Source organism: Trichogramma pretiosum, unplaced genomic scaffold (genome assembly GCF_000599845.2).
Source record: "Trichogramma pretiosum strain Unisexual culture from Peru unplaced genomic scaffold, Tpre_2.0 scaffold18, whole genome shotgun sequence".
NCBI lineage: Eukaryota > Metazoa > Arthropoda > Insecta > Hymenoptera > Trichogrammatidae > Trichogramma > Trichogramma pretiosum.
The window spans coordinates 1,182,836-1,204,098 of record NW_019641681.1 but is presented as its reverse complement, the minus strand read 5'-3'; the positions used below and the strand labels follow the sequence as shown (position 1 = coordinate 1,204,098).

The 21,263-nt window shown below is 41.2% G+C and overlaps 1 protein-coding gene across 1 annotated transcript; it reads left to right on the top strand.

Annotated features, from left to right (window-relative positions):
- Positions 1-18,572: 18,572 nt before the first annotated feature.
- LOC106652194 lies at positions 18,573-19,958 on the top strand. Its single transcript, XM_023461047.1, has 2 exons — positions 18,573-19,353; positions 19,427-19,958. The coding sequence occupies exons 1-2, from the start codon at positions 18,573-18,575 to the stop codon at positions 19,951-19,953; spliced, it is 1,308 nt and encodes a 435-aa protein (XP_023316815.1). The 3' UTR covers positions 19,954-19,958.
- The last annotated feature ends 1,305 nt before the right edge of the window (positions 19,959-21,263 follow it).

The window sequence follows — 21,263 nt, the reverse complement described above, 5'->3', positions numbered from 1 at the left end:
AAAAAAAAAAAAAAAAAAAAAAAAAAAAAAAAAAAAAAAAAAAAAAAAAAAAAAAAAAAAAAAAAAAAAAAAAAAAAAAAAAAAAAAAAAAAAAAAAAAAAAAAAAAAAAAAAAAAAAAAAAAAAAAATAAGAACGAAAGGAAAAAAAAGAAATCCCTGCTCAGCTCCGAGAGTTTTGGTGTACGTGGCGTGCGCACAAATTCAAGTCGCGACGTAAAAGCGATAAATAATCCCGACTGATTTTTCAATGCAGGTAATTATGATGCGCAGGTGTATTCCCCTCTTATGGAATTTTTTCCTATGAGAAAAGCCAACATTTTTGCGATAGCATCGAAAACTAGGGCCGAATCATTGCCTCTGGCTTGGAGCACATTGTATAGCACGGGCCCGCGTGCGCGTAATCTTTCGCGCATCGATTAATTCTCGCCGATACTGCTGCTCTCCTTAGATTTTTTGCTGCTTCCTCCTTCTCTCAGCTCTCGTCGTGGCTCTACGAATTGTATGCATCTCTCTCTGATTTTCAAACGCACGCGGCACATCGCGCGCGCCGTTTTATCCGTTGATGGATCGCCGCGCGCGAGAGGAAAATTATTCACGCTGATTTTATCGCGCCACCTACCACCAACGCCAGCCAGGCAGCCGCCACCGCCGCAGCACACCATCGCCTAGGTCGAGGAAGACAGACACGAGCTCTGCGGCTTTGTTTTTTCTTTCTTTCTTTCTTTCCTTTCCTTTTTTTTGTTCGCGTAAAACTAGATGCAGCGGAGATACATGTACACGCCCGATCTAATCGCTCGTCAGCGGCGGCTCGGCGCACGAGGGATGAGAAAATTTCGTTCTGTGTGCCTGCAGGAATAAAAGTATATATCTCTCTCTTTAGAGCGCGAGCTTGCTTATCTATAAGCCTGCGATGCGATAAGAAACTGTATTAATAGAGCAAAGTTCCTTTCAATTAGTCGAAATTCTGCGGTGGCGGCGGCGGCCTATAGCGATCTCTCGCTCAGGCTTGGATTAGATATCGCCGCGGCTTTTAATTATTTATATGCTATCGCGCGCGACTCTATAGTCGCGTCCAGATTAATCGCTGATTTATATCGGAAAATAGCTTCTTGAAAGAGACACGCAACAAACGTATAATAGCACATCGACGTTGTATATCTATATAGCTCTCGCACGCCTGCACTAATGGCTTATATGAGCGGAGCAGAAAAAGCTCAGCGCAGTGTAGGATGTATGGCTATTTTATGAACGCGTGTGTGCGGGGGTCACACCCTCTTTATGTGTCGCGCCATAAAATACGCCCTATATGATCTAGCGCACCCTCCTCCGCCCGTGTATACACATTATAAACTCGGTTGTTTTGCTCCTCTTTTCGAATCGAGGACGCGTGGCGAGAGACAGACGACGTAATCTATATAGAGAGAGAGCGCAAAAAAAAGTCTTCAATTAGGTCAGTGAGCTGAGCGTCGTGATGTCGGCAGCGGCGACGATGACCTTTGGCACGCGTGCATGCAGACTCTAACTATATCATCGAGTCGTCGCGTGCCTGCTGCGAGTTAATAACTGCGAAATTTTCGACGACGACGACAATGTTATTATTCTCTCTGCTGGCTGCCGGTCTCTCTTTTAGTGATGTGTGTATATGTATGTATACGTGCCTCGAGTAGTAAAGTATGTGTCAGCTGGCATAAGGATATACGTATACACAGGCTGGGTTCAGAGAGAGAGAGAGAGAGAGCGAGTTGAATTGCGTTCGCGTTCTAGTTTTCCAAAGTTTCGTATAGTGCTGCTGTGCGTTGGCTTATATATATACCACTACTACTACTACAAGCTGCACTACTGGCGTCGTTAATCTAGTTAATGCGAGAAAGAGAGTAGCGTCGCGCGGTGTATAGGGCTTTTCAAGGTATTTTCGGTGCGCTGAGGAGTGCACAGCGGCGGCAGCAGCAGCAGCAGCAGCGGCAGTAGCGTAGGCTAGGCAGTACACCGCACACCGTCGTTCGTATAATTAGATGAGGCAATTTCAAAAGTTTCTGATTCATTGCTGTTGCTGCCGCTGCTATTTCGAATTTATTTTTTTTTTATACTTTGAGGCTTTTAACTCTAAAACGTGCATATATACATCTGTCGCGAGTTATACTGTCATGGTTTGAAATCGATCGCGATATATGGAGCAGAGATGAATGAGGTCGTGCAGGCAAATGGCACTTTGCATAGTCGTCGTCGTCGTCTCTCTGAATGTTATGAATTATTTTGGGAAATAAAATTTCAAAAAAAGCAACGGCAAAAAAAATTTGGAGCAAGTCACGTGGCAAGGCCTAAATTGACGTTGAAGATGCTCCAATCATAAACTTCGCGGTCCGTACTTGAATCAAATTTAAAGGTCTCTCTCCGCGTGCTGCTCACGTATAAACAACTTGAAAATACCTACGTAGAGCCCCGGACATTTTATTTCGAGAATAGTCGTTCAATTTGCATCTACTTCAGTTATATTAAATGAGCTTTGGGCAATTTAAGAGATTGCCTCTCGCGCGTATAATAGTTGAAAAAAAATGGAAAAAGAAGAAACCTCGGAGGGAATGGCCTCTCTCTCTTGCGCGCAAAGAGACTCTCCTGGCTCGCGGGCCTATTACGTTTTTATTCCACGTCGGCTCACTGACTCTCTCGCTCTCACTTACTCTATCCTCCTCTTTTTCTTTATACAATTTTTTTTCTCTTCATTCTCTTTCATTTATAGCGAAGATCTAGATACCAGAGAGGAGTAGAGCTCACAGTAGATAACTTTGGCAGTTAATTGCGGTTAAGAAGGGCTCCATATATACGTATATACACACTGCTACTGCTGCTGCTGCTGCTGCTGCGAGCCAAGGGAAATTTACGACGTGGATATACGCGGCGTCGGCAGGGAAACTCGCAAGGTGGCAGAGTCAGGCTGTGCCTGCCGCGCGCGCGACGCGACACATAGACGCGTATACACACACAGGTATACACCTCGACGCACACACAGGCACAGCAACAATCTCCTCCTTGCAGCGCTATAATTACCAAGGCGATCCATTTGCATTTTTGTGCGCTACCTACCTACCTACCTACCGACGCGAACGAGCTCGGCACCTTCTGCTGCTGTTAGTGCTTTTTCGCGAATAATTTCCGATTCTCGCTGCCGCTGCTACTGCAAGGTGGAATTTATACGGTAGCTCGGTCGTGCGCTAAATGTATTCAAAAACCATAAATTAACACTCTCGCTTTCGAAGGTCGTTGCTCGAAACCAGTGCAGCACAGGAAAAAAAATGAACCAGCTTCGAATCAAGTTGAGCTTTCGCGGGTCACTCAGCGGCATAAGCGTATACACGACAAAGAGCGTTATTCATGCGGCAGGTGATCTCGAGCCGAGAGCATCGGTACGTCGCGTCGTCGTCGTCGTCGTCGTCGTCGCAGAATTTCGCGAACGTGGCAGTAGTGCATCAGCTCGGCGCTACGAGAGCTAATTGGTACGATTTCGTTTTCAGGTCAAAGTTATTATAGACCTCGCGTTTCTGTCTTTCGGAGTGTACACACATACACACACGTGCATAAATACAAGTATCTGCAGTGCGAGTTCTTTGACACGATGCCAGAGACGGAGAGAGAGAGAGAGAGAGAGAGAGTAGGTATTCCGGCAATGAGTGGAATGTCAAAGCTCGTGAGATCTCACGATCAAAGAGCTCCCATAGGCCAGGCTAGGCACTGCACTGCAATGACATAATTGATTATATACATATATATATATGGGTCAGATTCAGAATTTTTCAAATAAACCTGCGGGCGAGGTTCACGGATTTTCCTGAAATTTTGGTATGTTATAGTACATGATAAAACAGTGCCAAAACCAAAATTTTGGACCCCCTCCCCCCTCCTACCCCCCTCCTCCCCTATAGACGTCCATTTTCTATCTATATTTTTTCTGAAGGCCTGAAGCTATTAAAAAATCTGAAAAAATTCATGAAGGTACTTTTCAACAATCCAAACAATCTTGAATTTTTTCAGATTTTTCGAGTGCTTCAGGCCTTCAGAAAAAATCATTGAAAATTTAAATTATTTTATTTTCGGTGAAATGGTTCGATGTACCAGACCGGAGTATTTTTTTCTGAATTCTGACGTCAAAAAACGATTCCTTGAATTTTTTCAGAATTTTTCATTCATGTCCATTCAGCCTAGAGCTGAAAAACCGCTTTTTTTCACGAAAATAATTTTTTTAAGGCGCTACGGAGCCTCAAAAAATCTGGAAAAATTTTTTTCTCATTTTGTTCATCAAAATACATAATCTCAAATTTTTTCAGATTTTTTAATTGAAGGCGATAGCGTCTGGAGCCGAAAAACGTTATTTTTAACAAAAAAGGTTCCTGGAACCCGATGGTTCCGGTAAAAAAATTTGAAAAAATTTTTTTTGAATTCCTTGTCAAATTTTAATAAATTTTGACCGTCGCAAAATTTCGATTGGAGCTTCCTAGCTCATTCTAGAGCATAACAAAGATTAGAGCGAAATTCTGAAGACATTCATCATATTTAAATTTTTTTCAGATGTCTTCAGAATTTCGCATTAATCTTTGTTATGCTCTAGAATGAGCTAGGAAGCTCCAATCGAAATTTTGCGACGGTCAAAATTTATTAAAATTTGACAAGGAATTCAAAAAAAATTTTTTCAAATTTTTTTACCGGAACCATCGGGTTCCAGGAACCTTTTTTGTTAAAAATAACGTTTTTCGGCTCCAGACGCTATCGCCTTCAATTAAAAAATCTGAAAAAATTTGAGATTATGTATTTTGATGAACAAAATGAGAAAAAAATTTTTCCAGATTTTTTGAGGCTCCGTAGCGCCTTAAAAAAATTATTTTCGTGAAAAAAAGCGGTTTTTCAGCTCTAGGCTGAATGGACATGAATGAAAAATTCTGAAAAAATTCAAGGAATCGTTTTTTGACGTCAGAATTCAGAAAAAAATACTCCGGTCTGGTACATCGAACCATTTCACCGAAAATAAAATAATTTAAATTTTCAATGATTTTTTCTGAAGGCCTGAAGCACTCGAAAAATCTGAAAAAATTCAAGATTGTTCGGATTGTTGAAAAGTATCTTCATGAATTTTTTCAGATTTTTTAATAGCTTCAGGCCTTTAGAAAAAATATAGATAGAAAATGGACGTTTATAGGGGAGGAGGGGGGTAGGAGGGGGGAGGGGGTCCAAAATTTTGGTTTTGGCACTGTTTTATCATGTACTATAACATACCAAAATTTCAGGAAAATCCGTGAACCTCGCCCGCAGGTTTATTTGAAAAATTCTGAATCTGACCCATATATATATATATATATATAATTCGAGAGCACGACGAGCTCTCGCGGTGGATTATTATCGAGCTCTGAACTTTAACTTTTAATTCACTCGGCAGCAGGCGCAGCGGCGGCGGCAGCGGCAGCAGCCCCAATCGAACAAACATCATCTTTAATTAACGATTTCTTTCTCGTATTACGAGAGCAACGGAGCATTATAATAGCCACTACCTGGCTAGATGAAAATTTAATATAATTACCCCGAGTATAACCCTCAGGTCTCTATATATAAACGAAGTTTGATTACAAAGTAAAACTCGGGCCAATCTAGGCTTCATTTCTGTATTATATATAGCATTGACAAAAATCAACCGATGCGGCGCGTATACTCGGTGTTCGATGTACATTACGTCGAACTCGTCGCCGCAATCAATCGGTTCGAAGCATCCAGCTCATGCAAGCGCCTCGTTCCACCTCCTGATAAAATCAATAACTCGCCTAAACCTTTACTTCTTCTTCTTCATCATCATCTTAGTCTACTTCGCATCTTCGTTTTCTTCGTCGTATAGATAGTCGTTGTTGTCGTCTCGTTGTCTTCTGCTTTTTCTCGTTATTCTTCTTTATCCCGCTCTTCGTTCGTTCTCTTCGTTCGTTTTCCTCGAGGACCAACGGGAAAAAAACTTTTTCCTCCTCGTCAGACCAAATAGCGGTCATTTCTATCATTAGGATGAAGGGGCTAGGGCTGATGTATATACGTAAGCAGGCAGAACAAGGATCGCCTTTTAAAAGCAAAGAGCTTCATAATGATAACAACAATAATAATGACGAGCTCGAGAGTGAGAGAGAGACAGAGCGTCTGGTCCTTTGTAGAGGGGCATCGGGGAAAAAAATCGCTCGATAAATACCCAATATAAAGATAAAAGGAGACTCACTCGTGTCTTCGTCTATATAGGCAGAGGCACGTCTTCGTCGGAGCACGCAAGTGATAAGTCGGAAATCGAAACGTGCCTCATTACCGGCCTCTCTCTCTCTCTCTCTCTCTCGCTTCGTTCGTTGTTGCCGCTGTTGCTGCTGCTGCTGCCAGCCCTCGCGCGCTGCTGCAATGCCGATGTGCTGCAGTCTCATAATTACCAAGCGAGTGTATGTATTATATTGGACCTCGCCTCTCTTGGCGTAGCCGAGCATAGAGCCTTTTTCTCACTCACAGGTCGCTGACGTTTATTATTTTTCCTCCTAAAGGTCATCCATGCTGTATATAATACGTATCGGGCGCGCTGCGCACTGTGTATAAGCTTGAACAGTTACTTCTTCTTTCTTTCTGTCTTTTTTTTCCTCGTTGTAAAATAAAATGCGACGTCTATAGGATGACGTATATATATACACTGATCTTTGGGCTTTTGTTTAGCCTATATACGCTCGACTGGCAATTTTTTTTTTCGTTACGAATGCACGATTTATATTGTTTTCATTTCGATTGTTCTGTGCCCGAGCTCTGTCGAAATTCTATATGCAGCAGGTATCGTTTGTGATCGTGATGCTCAAAAAAGAAGCTACGTATTAATTATTCCTCTCGAGTATACACACAAAACCATGGTAAAAAATGTGCAGCGTATGGATAACGTTTCGCGGAAGCTTTTAATGTGCGCGAACAGGTTTCGATTTCAAATTGCAGCGCAGCTTGCAGATGTAAGTACCATTGCAAGGTAAAAATTCACTCTTTTTCGCAGTGAAATCGTATACGCGTTGAGTTAATCTAATATTTCTGAAGCATTCCATTCATTGAATATCATCATAAGAGTGAGACGGGAAGAGAAAGAGAGGGACAACGAGTAGCTCGTAGATATTCTCCCGGCATAATCCCGGAGTTTTCTCGTTTTATCGATGCATACCCGAGGATTAGTACCCAAAAGAAAAGAGACTAATTAGGCGTGGATCTAATTTTTTCCTCATTTTCTATGGCTTTCTATAAAGAAGCGAAGGTATAACACGTAGCGCATACGTGACTAGCATCGCGAACTGAAACATCCGAGCGTTATGTGCGAGAAGGAACGCGATGCGTGCTGTATAGGTATCCCGAAGAAAGTAACCATATAGGCGCACACACGAGTGTACGCGTTAAAAGAAAATCGATATTAAATCGAAGGTCATAAGATTTGCAGCACATGTATATAATATACACAATGCATAATATATAAAATACGTGCGTGCAGCTCTCTGCGCTCCGCGACTATCTTATCTGTTGAAATAAGTGCGATTAATGGGGCAGGCCGCGCGCGAGATGCGCGCCTTCGTGTAGGCGTCGTCGCAATTGACGCGTTGCACCGCTGCCGCTGCTATACAGATTCCAGATAAAGGACACGTACCATTATATATATTTTACATGGCATACATTATGGATGCCGATTTTGCGTCATCGTGCGCGCGTCTCGATCGTCGCGCAATACAATTTTATATTCAGATTCTCTTCTCTTGCTCTTTTTTTCTCCTCCAATGCAGCAATCACAGGATAATATTGAATTACATGTACACGCGGCTATTTCAATGCGGTTGTATGTGCGGATTGAGTTGCGCGCGTTGATGTACTTTAACCAATAAAGCGCTGCAGCAGCAGCAGCAGTGGCGTCGACGAGGGAATACCAACGCAAAAGCGTGGAAAATGTTTACCAAAGCAAATCTAATAAATATGGGGCGCGCGCGCGAGCTCGCTGCGAATAAAAGGGAAAACTTTGAATCCTTTTTTTTTACTCAATGGCATTATGGAGGATCTATACAAAAGCTTAATCAATATTATATACTTTTATATAATGGCGCGCGCCGAGCTCAGCGCTTTTTTTCACCCTCGCGCAAGGATCGATCGCATGTATAGTGTATACTCCGTCGTGCGCTAAAAGTTCGAATTCAATACAACAATAAGCGACGCAGCGACTGTACGGCGACTAGCAAACTTCATTCAATTGGACTTTACCAGCTTCGAATATAACCCCTTCCACAAAAAACGAGGGATAGAGAGAGATAGAGAGAGAGAGAGAGAGAGAAAGAGAGAAATGCTCAGCCAAGTTAGCTAGCTGAGCCGCACACAATGGCACCACGGAGCAGCTGTAGTGTATTTCAATCTTTGTACATCCAATCAAAGTATTGCAGCTAGCGATAAAAAAAAGAAGCGAATAAGAGAAAAAAAACAGCTGCGAAGCTCTGCGAGGAGCGAAAATAACAAAATTCAACGATCGCGCGTCATTCCATTAGCTGATTACTCGCATCTTTCTCTGCCTGCTGTTGCGGACTGGGGCGAGTGCGAGCGAGCTGCGAGCCGAGGAAAAATTAGCAAAAACCGCGCCGGGAATATAAAACGGTTTGTGCATCGTCACTCGAGTTCTGTATAGTCGGTACACGCCAGACTGCATGAGGCCTATCTTGATGCGATTACAAACATCGATGCTGTATCGTTACACGTATACGTATTATAAGAAAACTCGAGGTGGTGGAGAATCAAGAAAGAGAGACTGAGAGAGAAAGAGAGAGAAAAAAAGGAGCGTATATATACCCGATGACAAGGCACAAATTGGCCAGTGTGTCTCGGGTGACATACGTTATTTATACATACACAACCAACATATAGGGACAATATACAAAGCGGGGCTAATAATCGTTATCGCGTGTCGCTCTCGTGTGTGCCTATGTGCGCGCGAAAAAGATTAAAGTGGTTCGGGTGTATCGCGCGACTGCGTATAATAAACACACGCGCGCGAGGCACGTATAAGCGCGCATATTTTTCTCGCGTGACACTCTCTTTCAAGAATTCCTCGCGTATTATACGTATCGCAACGAGAGCCCTGAAGTATCAACGTCGTATTATAATAATAAATAATAAAAGGCCACGAGAGAGAGACAGAGAGAGAGAGAGAGAGAGAGAGAGAGCCTCAAGAGCAAGCCGCGCGCGCTCTTAATAAGACTTTCGCAATTTATCTATCATGGATACGCGTTTAGAAATTAGTGCAACCATATAATACGTAGCCTGTGAGCGAATATATCTATCTGTGAGTATATAATATAAGTGAATTTGCATTATGATTAATTCATACTTTAGCCGCGGCTGATCGTGACAATTAAACGCGCGGCTGCTTGTACGCGTTCGACGATCAGCTACCACTACCACTAGTACTACTGCTATAGTGCCCCGACCGAGATGCAATGTATTAAGACACTTTTATAAGGCAATTATTATTTCATGCATTATACATGGTCTCTTGTGTGTCTGTGCGCTCTGATATACTATATACAGATATATATATATATATAATATAAATGAATGGTGGAATGCGCGCGCAGCACACTATTAGCACGTGCATTGTGTGATCCCTCGAGTTAATTAAAAGCTCGCGTCAGTTCTCTTCTCTACTCTTTCGTATATACCAATTTAATAATACTAAATTATTTTCTATTTATTATCATTAGTTGTCCAATAATTCATTCATTAAACTCGTATATAGTGTATACAAACGATATACGTAACTTAATTGAGAGAGACAGGAACGGAAAGAGAAAGAGACGACAGGGGGAGAAAAACAGGAGCCGCGCGCGGATCGACTCGTCGACGGACGACGGTGAATTCCCGGAGAAAAAAGGAAAGAAAGGATCCACGCGGAATAATGCAAACGACGACATGCGCGCGCGCGTATTATAGGTATACGCGCAGCAAAGGTAAAGGTAACTATTTCTCTTCCCTTTTCCGATGCAATTACGCCCTTTTAAAAGCGTGCAATTAACAAGGGCCGCTCTGACGCTGTATATACCCTCTGTGCGTATGTGTATGTATATTCGGTGCTCCGAACTGATGCGTATGTCTGTGTGTACATAGTTTAACGATCATACAACGAAAGCAAAACGAGGTAAAACGAAGAAAAAAATAGTGTAACGTACGCGACGCGCGCAATTCTCTGTTGAAAAAAATCGTCGTTAATAGGAGAAAACGTACTTTTGGCATACGTATTATCCTCGCTTCCAAGTTGGCGTATGTATATTACAGATGCAGCGAGTCCAAGCACACGAGCCGTGCGCATGTAACATAGAGGGGCACACACAGCTAAGAGAATCAGCTACATGCCATTTATTGCCAGTGCAGTGCTCTGTGCTCTATGGCGGCTATGGCTCGCAAGCGCGGACGACCTTGAGAGGGCCGCTATAAAGAGGGAAAGAGGATGAGGAGAGTTATATGCTTGCGGCCGATGGCCTATTAGCTCTCTTTCTCTCTCTCTCTCTCTCTCTCTCTCTCTCTCTTTCTCCCTCTCTTTCATCCTCATTGTTGCATATAAAGCTTAATGCAGCGCACACGTATGTGTATGTGTGTGCATGTTATAAGTCTGGACATGTAGAATGTTATATTACAAACGCGCGGCATGCTTGCACGGTATATTACATCTGGCGCGTATTATTTATACCTGTACGTACGCCGTGGCGTTTAGATTCTTCTCGCTCGCGCGCGCAACTACTGCGAGCTTGTGGCTTTCCGAGTTTTCGGAGAGTTTGAGAACCTAGCTAGGAAACCCTGTGCGCGTGTGTGTCTGTCTGTGTCCGTGAGTATGGGTGCAGGAAAGGACGAGCTAACTGGATTAGCGTATAATACCCGGAGTTAGTGGACTGCGCGAGTTGCTGCCGTTGCTGCTGCGCTTGTTTGCCAAAGCTAAGGGATGGGCTCATCGCCGAATGTACGTAAGCGTGTGTGTGTGTGTGTGTGTGAGCGTCGGACGGCTGTATTTGTGTACATAGTGAGATGTGTGGATTAAAGTTTAGAGAGAGGGCTGATTTAGTGGGTGGAGGCGAAATTAAGTTGTAAGACGCGAGGAGGAGCGAGATCGAGCGACTAATTGGCCGCGCTTTCCCAAAGTTATTCCATGTTAAACACGGATTCCTCTATCTCGCTCTTCCTCTCTATCTCTCTCTCCATTCGTATATTGTTGTATCGTATATGCCAGCTATTTCTCTTCCTGACGCGCGTTTATTACTTGGCCCTCCCGAAAATTGCTCCGTTCGTACAACGTTATACGTTATGTGTAGGTCCAGTGCGCCGCGCGTACAGGACGACGAGCGAGATTTCACTTTCCCTTATACTGAGAACACGGCACAGCTCCACTGAAATTCGAAACTTGGCGTACGCAAGGCAGCAGCTTTACACAAAAAGGTAAAAGAGAAAAGCTTCCACGTATACGTTCGGACGTCATACGTGTGCGCTGCGATCGTGTAGATCGAGAATAAGAGGCTTTCGTTTGTGCGCGAGTGGCGAGTTTACGTACAGAGAGCACATGCATATTCACAATTCAACAATAGGGAGTCGCTCGTGCGCGTGGGCCGCCGCTGCTGCTGCGGCATGTCTGCGCCCGGCCAAGCGCGCACAGAATCCTTGTGTTATTATAAACGCGAGGTGGCAGATTTTTGCCAGCCTCGAGCTTTTGGAAATTGAATACGAGAAAAGTGATAATGCAGGATTTATCGACTCGAGCACAAGCGCCTTTTCCTTGCATAGACTCTGGCACTCTTGTGTGTGTATATACGCTTGTATGTTAGCTTGATTTACAGTCGCGCTAATTCGCCTCGGCCGCGAGAGAGTACGTATAGTAGTAGTACGTATACACATAAGGAAAAACATTTCACGCATCGGTATGAAAATGAAATATTATTAAGCTACTCGCTATCGCGCGAACACGAGCCTTTGACTCTCTACCTCTCTTTCCATCTTTTTTCTTGTCTCTTTTTCTCTCTCTCCTGCGCGTATAATCGTTCGAGTGAATAGAGGTTCTCTATCACGCGTCCATTTCACGGTCTATTCTGCCTCTCTTTCTCTCTCTATTTTTTATTCGCATAATTTATTACGCGATCATTAAACTCACTTCAAAGAAAGCATAAATATTCAAAATACATTATAGCGTGCTGCAAAGGGTTATTTACGACTCAAGTGCCATAAAAGAGCATTATCCTTTGGACGAGAGCGCGTTCGCTTACATACGTAGATGTATAAAGCTTGCGCGCGCGCGTGTCAAGCTCTCTCGAACCCAAGTACGCATACGTACCAGCGTACGTGTGTATGTGTGTGCGTAAGCGTGAAAATCCTCGATTTATGCCAAGTGTCATCGTAAAATCTCTCTGTATTATTACCTCTTGATACTTTGCATTATATTGATGTCTAAGTATGTACACTCCTGCGACCCGTGCAGCAGATCTGTGACTGCTAAAATCAAAAGGAGCTTTTCTTACGCTATATTTGTATGTATAATATGAAGTTCTGCGGCAATGGGCACGGCCCAGCTATTTAAACCATCATCATATGCAGAAAACCGCGCATAAATGCGCGAACGACCGTACATACTTGCGTACGTGCGTGTTATGCGTATATCGCTATGCGATGCACGTTGATTGCCCGGCAAACATTGCCAAGCAACTCGTACTTTTTCGGTATGTAAAAGAGAAGAGGAATAATAAAACAGGCGAGCAGCTTCGAGTGTTGCCTTGCGAACGCTCGCAAGCACGACGCTCCGGCACATCGTGGTTATTAAGATTATTCTTTGTGTCGCGTATGCGTGTACGCACATTTCTCTCTCTTTCTTTCTCACTCGTGCGAGTCGAGAGACCGGTTGACACTTAAATGTATCTACACATATGCAGACATGCGCAGAGCACACACTACCACTGGACCATAAAACATGCCATTCGTTGATACAAGCCCTCCCAAAAAAAAAATTGAATAGGCAAAAATGAGAAAAAATAAAGAAAAGAAAGAGAACGAAAAAAAAGTTCGACACACGGACAATGAAAAACACGATATGGGTGCAGTCGCATACATACGTGGCTTATACAATATATTTCGAGCAAATGCAGCGGCATAAAGCACACACGTACGAGATGCAGTGTGCGCCTGTACATCGCAAATGCGAAAGGCTTTTGTGAATGTTTTGTCCCTTATATACCCGTACCGAGGCAGAGGATGAAGGTAGAGCAAGAACAACTCGACTTGTGCAAGGATCATCCCGGATCACAGACAAAGGGTCAAACGAATCAACTTTTCGATTCCCCAAGATGATAGCCATCGTAGGGCACACACACGTACTATACCACAACTATGTAGGTATAGGTGTCTGCCGCGAACAAACAACGGTATATATTCTACAGCTCGCGCGCGCGCGCAAGTGCCGATAAGAAAATTGAATATATTCCAGTAGGCTCCATTTCACAGTGGTTGCGCGTCGTGGCTGCTATCGGACAAAAAACTGACAAACCAAATCGATCGATCGCGAAAGAGAAAGAGAGAAAATCGTATAGACTCGACGCACGAGGTCAGTCGCGCATACACAGCTCGTTGCTTTTTTCTCGTGTTCTTGCTCTTTGATACTTTTTGTATACGTGTTTGTCTGTATATGTATGTGTCAGTGTAAGTAAGTGTGTAGTTGTCTAAGAGCTCTGTCTCCGTCTCTCTTTCTCTGCTACAAGAAGACGAGACGAGAACTCGTCCGCGCGTCGTCACGACGTGCTTGGCCCTTAACGAGCCTTGACGAACATCGCTTCTCTCTCTTTCTTTCTCTATCTTCCTTGCTCTTGTGGTCTTCACGTTTTTAGATATAAGGCTCTAACACTAATAAGCGATTTTAACGCTCGCCTGATTCTCTTTTGCTACGACTAGGTGCAGAGAGCTCGTGTATAAATAACACATATTACATATTAGAGTATCCCTTATTTATTTCTATTTTTTAGCTTCCCCCTCCCCTTCATCACTCTCTTTAGATTGTTGATTGTGTCACCAAATTAGAATTTAAAAAATTCGTTTTAAAGTTTCTCTAGTCATTCTGATCTACTGATTTTCTCCAAAATTTGAAGGTATCTGAAAAATTTGGAAAATTCAAGCGTTCTCTGATTCATAATAAAACTTTTTCAAGCATAACTTTTTTTTCATAAAATGCTTCCTATAAGCCCAGAATAATTATAAAGAGTGGTGGAGTAAATGATGGTAACTGGAAAGTTGGATTTTTGCTTAAATTCATTCATCTGTCATAATATTTGAAGAGAAGTCCAGATCGCGAGGATTTTTCCGGACATGAATGGGAATGAACTTTATCTCAGGGAAAAGGATTGGAACATAAAAAGTTAGTATCCATAGTCAAGACTCCAATAAACAAATAGGTACTACACTAATTTCTAACTCTGCGACAACAATAGATATGATTTTATTTTAGAATGTTAACTTGCCCGGATAAGCAATGCTGTATTTAAATCAATTTTAAGTCTGTCAGTGTGGTTTTTGGCAGAAAAAATGTTTGCAAAAAATGTTTGCAAACCCACTTAAATAAAATTTAATTTTTGTGCTATCCCAATCTAAAGTAACATTTTACTCCCGCTGAGCAAAACCAAAATGTTACTTTAGGCTGGGGGATTCACAAAAAATTGCATTTGCACCTATGTAGCGAAAAAAGAAAGTCTCAGAGTACGTGATTATCAACCTCGGCTTCGCCTCGGATGATAAATTGCACGTGCTCTGAGACTTTCCAGTTTTTCACTCCCTAGGTGCAAAATATACTATTTAAGGTGCGCGTGAGTAATTCGTTCATTCTTTTAAAATAAGAACTCTAAAAAAAATTTGATACATAACTTGGATAAACCTTGGTGGACGTCACGTACATCAGGTTTTAAAACTATACGGAAAAATTATTCATATAAGCCCTTAGGTCAGGCAACGAAAATAAAGATCCATTAATCGAAAAAAAATTTTTACATGGGTTTTTATTCAAGATCTCAAGGAGAAAGATCATCTGGGTACTTGATTTTGCAACGGCTGTAGGCAGAAAATCTACTTCCTATTCACATCGTCATAATTGACAGAACAGGTTTTTTGTTCTTGCTATAGATTATCGCTGATTGAAACAAATATTAGTTCACCCAAATATATCACCTATCAAATATGCTAATTTTTCCTTTCAAGAGTCACTTCTATAATTAAACATACGTTAAATCTTTGTTACGCTACGAACATAAAGCCAAAGCCAAAAAAAAATCGCAGCTCAGTGTCGATTTGGCTATCGAATTAAGAGCACGTAATATATTAAAACAACGATGTCGACATTCGGGACGTTTTGCGCGATCGTCGTGATTCTAAACGGCATAATCTTACTCGGCTCAGGTTCACCTGCGACTGCCTATCAGAGTTTAGAGCTCGAACGCGACATCGGTGACAATTTCCTAGTGTACAGTGAGAGTGCCATAGAAAACACCAGCCTCTATTAGTGTGTGTGGTAGGGCCATCGAGCAGACGCAAAAGGAATGTTTTTTGCGTCGGGTGCAGGCAAATTTCTCGGGAGACAGCCCGAAGGAGGACGAGTGTAACATCACGCTGCGCTCCGAGTCCGGTGGCTTCATTGAGACGGGTCTCATTAAAATCGATCCTCTGGGCAAGGATCGAGCGATCGTGCGTTGGATCGAGGTCGACAGGTTCTCGAAAGCGCCGCTGAACTTGCGATTCAGCATCGTCGATTTTTCTAATTGTAAAGTTAAAACGACCAAAATTTCGAAAGATCTTAATGAGCTGATCATAAAAAAATTAAGATGGAGAGTGTTGATCTCTCTGAATCAATGGGTAAGCTTTTTAGAAGGATTTCAGCAATCAGAAATATCTTAAAGGAGAAGATGATTTCGAATTTGTGTCACTAGAAGAGATGGGTATTTATAGATCATCGATAGATGCTGAAGGAGTTGCTTCGAAAGTCGATAAGTGGCCTATAACTTACCCCGAGAATAGCACAGTCCAACCACTTATTGTTCCGTTGTCAAAGGACAAGGGATATTTGTTAGTCGAACCGATGCAATTGAAAAACAATCCCTTAAAAATGTTGTTAACGGTAGCGCTTATTCAGTCAAACGGTAATGTATAAAAAAACGTTTTGATAACTGTGATTGATATTAATTCTAACGAGGCATTTTTAACGCTTCCAGGTCAAAGAAAAAATGTAACTCATATCGAATATGCGTTCTCTTACTTTCCGCCTCTAGAAAGACCTATGATCTCATTGGCCAACGGATTGATCGGCATATGCGCTAAATTGAGCCAGACAACGATGAAATGTACGCAGTTCAAGCTTGGTGACAAAGAGATCAACTGGTTTTCAGCTAGTATCATCAATTATGGGAAGGAAATGAACGTGTACAATTTGCCGAGAGGTGAAGGGTTTCTGATTTACTGCAACATCAATTTGGAAGACATAATAGCACCCGTCAATTATTTGGTAAAAATCGGTCCAGATGGACAGGCCAAGCAGTTCTTGGATCCTGATATGAAGTATTGTCAGCACAGGGAATACGGTCTAAGAAACCTTTACGAAGACGATCGGGGCAATTATTGCCTGAGTTCCACCTGCGCGAGGATGTCTGATGGTCTTAGCGAAGAATTAACGAGTTACATAAAATTACAATCGAAGTGTTTCCAAATGGAAGCTTTTAAAAATATTTCAAAGTACGATGTAATACATGATGTCAAAGCTGACTTAATATCTAAGCTAATTCTCGAATAATAAATATTAATCACTCTTGTGCATAACAGCACTCGTAGTTGTTATTGTCTACTCGAATTTTTAATTTAAAAAATATGTAATTCATGTATTTGTTTTTATACTTTTTCCTACTTTTTACTATATGTGCTTGATCATCTTCCAAAATAAATACCGAAAAAATTCATTCATGCAAACAAAGTAACAATATTCGTGCACCTGACTTTCAAATATGACCAGCACTTTCAAAAATAATCTCTTATCTATTCCGCATTAATGAAATTGGTGAGGTTTTGAGCGTGAGCAGTTTGTAAACGATGTGATTGGACATCCAGCAACGTGGCGTAGGATATATAGTGGCATGTGATTGTGAGTGGGGTGGTGAGTATGCGACATATTTTCCTTAGTCTTTTGAAAGCTTGAGACTAATTTTAATTGTCAATAAGAAGTTTCTAGAAAAAAGCCGGACTGCTGCGTACTTGTATAATTAATATTATAATCTTTTTTTAATTGATTTTAAACAAACAAAAATGATAAACTGGAAAAGACAGAAAAAGGTACGCTAAGCGAGCTGAAAGTATAGCTAGTAAGCTTGTAAAGCTCATGTTTTTCATATATAAACATTTGAATGTTTTAGTACAAAAAGTTTGTCTCAATAGCGGCCATTTATCATAATCAATGATAAAAAAATTCGAATATATGGTCTAATTGAGCATATGCAAATGACTACATCATCTGAGTGTGTTGATAGAAATATTGTGGGTTTACCAAAAAGGTATGTCTACCATGACCACAAACCAATGATTGAACATTGATGTAGATTTAGATCCCTTTGTATAACGTCTCCCCGTGTTGGCGACCATTCGTGTATATTTTAACACTATTGACATTGAAAGAATTAAGCAAAACGAGGACGAGTGGAACAAGCCAACAAACCTCGGGTCTCAGTTTTTCACTGTGAACGGCAAGCAATAGCCATACAAGTTCAATCAACAGCAGTCATGTCAGACGGACGCAATCGAGTAATCGAGTGCGATTCGAACAGTTCAAACTGTGGCTGCTGCTGTTATCGCTTCTTATGTCATGCAGCGGTAACTAACTTCTATTTGGTATACTACTGTGAATTTTTGTGTTCAAGCACACGTGTGTGCTCGCCAACACGGGCAGATGATATGTACAGGATTCTGGTCTAAGTCAACCACGGCTCTGTGACTATCTTAGTTATAGATCCGTAAACGCAGCATCCACGGGTACTTGGTTGCTAAACCCACAGTGTAGCAAGAAAATGGAATGAAAAAATTATTACGCCGTGAGTTTTGACATCCCCATTTTTGCTGCTCGATAAAAATGATGTTCAGCTACAAATTTTATTGGCTCAGTTGATTTTGAATACCGCTTAATTCTCGAATGAGTATGATATTTGCGTGTATCTAAAAAACGTATTATTCTTAATTATTCAAGATTTCAAGGAGAATGATTATCGGAGTCGTTGATAGAAAGATTTAGCCTCGGCAGCAGGCGGCGACGCCACTTCTCCCTATTCACATATTCATAATTAATAGTTCAAGATTTTTGAAAAACGTTGACTATCATGTATGCTGATGGCTTCGTTCGTGAATCACTACTATATTTAAACTTGCGTTGAGGTTTTTTTACGTTGGTTCAAGCATAAAATCAAGGCGAAAAAAAGTAGGAGCTCAGTATCGTTTCGGCAAGCAACGAGCTAAGAGCAGCGCATATAATATCAACAACCATGTCGACATTCGCGACATATTTCGCGATCTTCGCGACTCTAAACGGCATAATCTTACTCGGCTCAGTTTCACCTGCGAGTGCCTATCGTAGTTTTTCATTCAAAGGCGACATCGCCGACAATAGAAATCCGGTGCTCAGTGAGAGTGGTTTTCAAAATACGACCTTATTTTACGGCGACTGTAGCAGACCCTACACAGACGTAGTGAAGCAGGAAGAATGTATTCTACATCGAGTACAAGCGGATTTCTCGGGAGAAAGTCCAAAAGACGATGAGTGCAAGATCACGCTGCAATCCGAGTCTGGCGGCAATATTTACATGAATGATATTGATATCTATGCTCTGGACAAGGATCGAGCGATTATGCGTTGGTTCGAAGATGCCCAAGCCTTGTATGGTCTTCACTTTCGATTTAGTATCGTCGATTTTTCCAATTGTAAAGTGACAACGACCAAAATTATGTGGCGTATCGATGTGACATTACTTACTGACTTTCCTAGCAAATCACCAGGTGGCTTTTTTAACGATTTTTTAAAAAAGCCGAGATATCTCAAAGAAGATGATAATTTCCAAGTTTTGTCATTTATCGATAAAAAGGTTGTTAATAGATCATCGATAAATACTGAAGGTGTCATTTCAGAAAGCGAAACGTGGCTTACATACCCTGCTTACTTTGGCCACCCAACGGTTATCTTTCCATTGTCGAAGGACAATGGCTATTTGCTTATCGAAACATCAATTAATAAACCGTCGATGACAGTAGCTCACATTCAGCCCAACGGTAATTAAAAAAGAACATGTATTGATTTTCGAGACTTTCATTAAAACTAATGAGATATTTTTCGCGTTTCTAGGTCAAAGAAAAAATTTAACTTATGTCGAAGATGTGCATCAACCTATGATCTCTTTGGCAAATGGATTGATCGGCATATGCTTCGTAGAGAAGAAAACAACCATGATATGCACACAATTCAAGCTCGGTGACAAGGAGATTAACTGGTTTTCGGCTAGTAATGCAGTGAAGGAGTTGGGTTTTGAAAGAGCCATCTACAATTTGCCGAGGGGAGAAGGATTTCTAACTCACGTTTCTGAGAATACAGGCGAGATCTTTTCCAGGTATTTGGTTAAAATCGGCCTGGATGGAAAAGTCGAGCAGTTGGTGGATACTGATCTGAAGTGCCTGTTCGAGCACCAGGATCCTGCTTTCTATAAAATTTTCGAAGACGATCAGGGCAATTATTGCGTGAGCGCCGCTTGCATGAGGTATTATCGCAAGATAGTACCATTCCCATTCGTCGAAGGCAAACATGTAAAATTCCAATCAAAGTGCTTTGAACCGGAAGATTTTCAAAATATTTCAAAACATGAGATCAAAGCCTGACGATCCTTCCAAGCCATAGCAATAGGAATAATAAATATCAATCACTCTTGTGTATATGAGCATTCGCATGTGATCAAATTGTTATTGACTATTCTATTGTTTAATTTAAAATAAAATGTGTGATTCAAGTATTGTTTTTATACTATTTCTCCCATAATTAATATCAAAAAATTCATTGGAAAATGAAGTAACCTTTAGACATTTAGATCTATCATAAAAAGTTTGTCTTCTGAATAACATTTATATGTATGCTTACTCATAGCAATTCCTCTAATTTTTTTCTATTTTTAGGCCTTTAAAATAAATTCGTTTTTTTTTGGATCTCAGCGGAATATATTTTACGAAATGTAATGCAATGCACGCAATGAAAAAATTTAACTTTCATAAACTGAAAATACGATGTATTATATTGCATGACACTTTTTTAATGATTCAAGCACATTATAAAATAAAATCTTATTGAATTCTACGATCTAAACCCAACCTTTGTTGAGCAAATCAAGACAATTGTCAATGTGGCCGTTCGGGAAAATAAAATTCATTAATAAAAACTTTGTAAAAATACAAAGATTTTCCAATAGAAATGTTATACTTTTAAAATCTTAATCGAGAATCATCTGATTTTTTTCGGTAAAATAAAGTTTGGAGCATCCAATATTATAACATGACCGTTTTGAGTTTATTAAATATAAAAATCTCACGCGATTCTACTATGTATTGAACAGTAAACGTAAACATTTCTTGTGAAATTCTTGCTGCCAACAACATTTCTGAGCATTCACGAATAATGTACAATTCTAATCGTCAAATTTCACCCTGCACTGGAAATCTCTTCGCTCATCATGAACAACTAGCTAAATTTTTTCAGTTTTTAGATCCTAAAAGATTCAATGCTGTTTGACCAGTCAATTAAAAGTATTATTCTGTTGCAGACATTCAGCGAGCAGACGAATCAATCCGAGCACGGACAGTCCAGCAGCGCTTTGACGTAAGCTTCGCATCAGCAGTGGCGGCACATAGGTAAGTCCACCACCATCCCCGTCGTGCAGAGGGAGACGTTGGGTTTAATCCGTTCTCGTCCGGCAGTAGCATGTCCAATTAGACGTTTTTCATGCTGGAGCTTAGTCTTCAAAGCCACCTTTATATATACTTATACGTTATTCTCTCTGAGTGCGCTTCGGTACGGGCGGAGGGATCAAGCCAATTAGACGAAAGTGACGTTCCGAACCCTTTTACGCCATTGAGTCTTTCACGCAGATAGATAGATAGATATATACAATGTGTACATTGTTGCACCAAAAGGAACATTT

Bases quoted from the DNA above. Each gene is read 5' to 3' on its own strand.
- LOC106652194 (XM_023461047.1), top strand. From the start codon at position 18,573: ATGTCGACATTCGCGACATATTTCGCGATCTTCGCGACTCTAAACGGC. The intron at 19,354-19,426 runs GTAATTAAAAAA...TCGCGTTTCTAG, and splicing joins AGCTCACATTCAGCCCAACG to GTCAAAGAAAAAATTTAACT.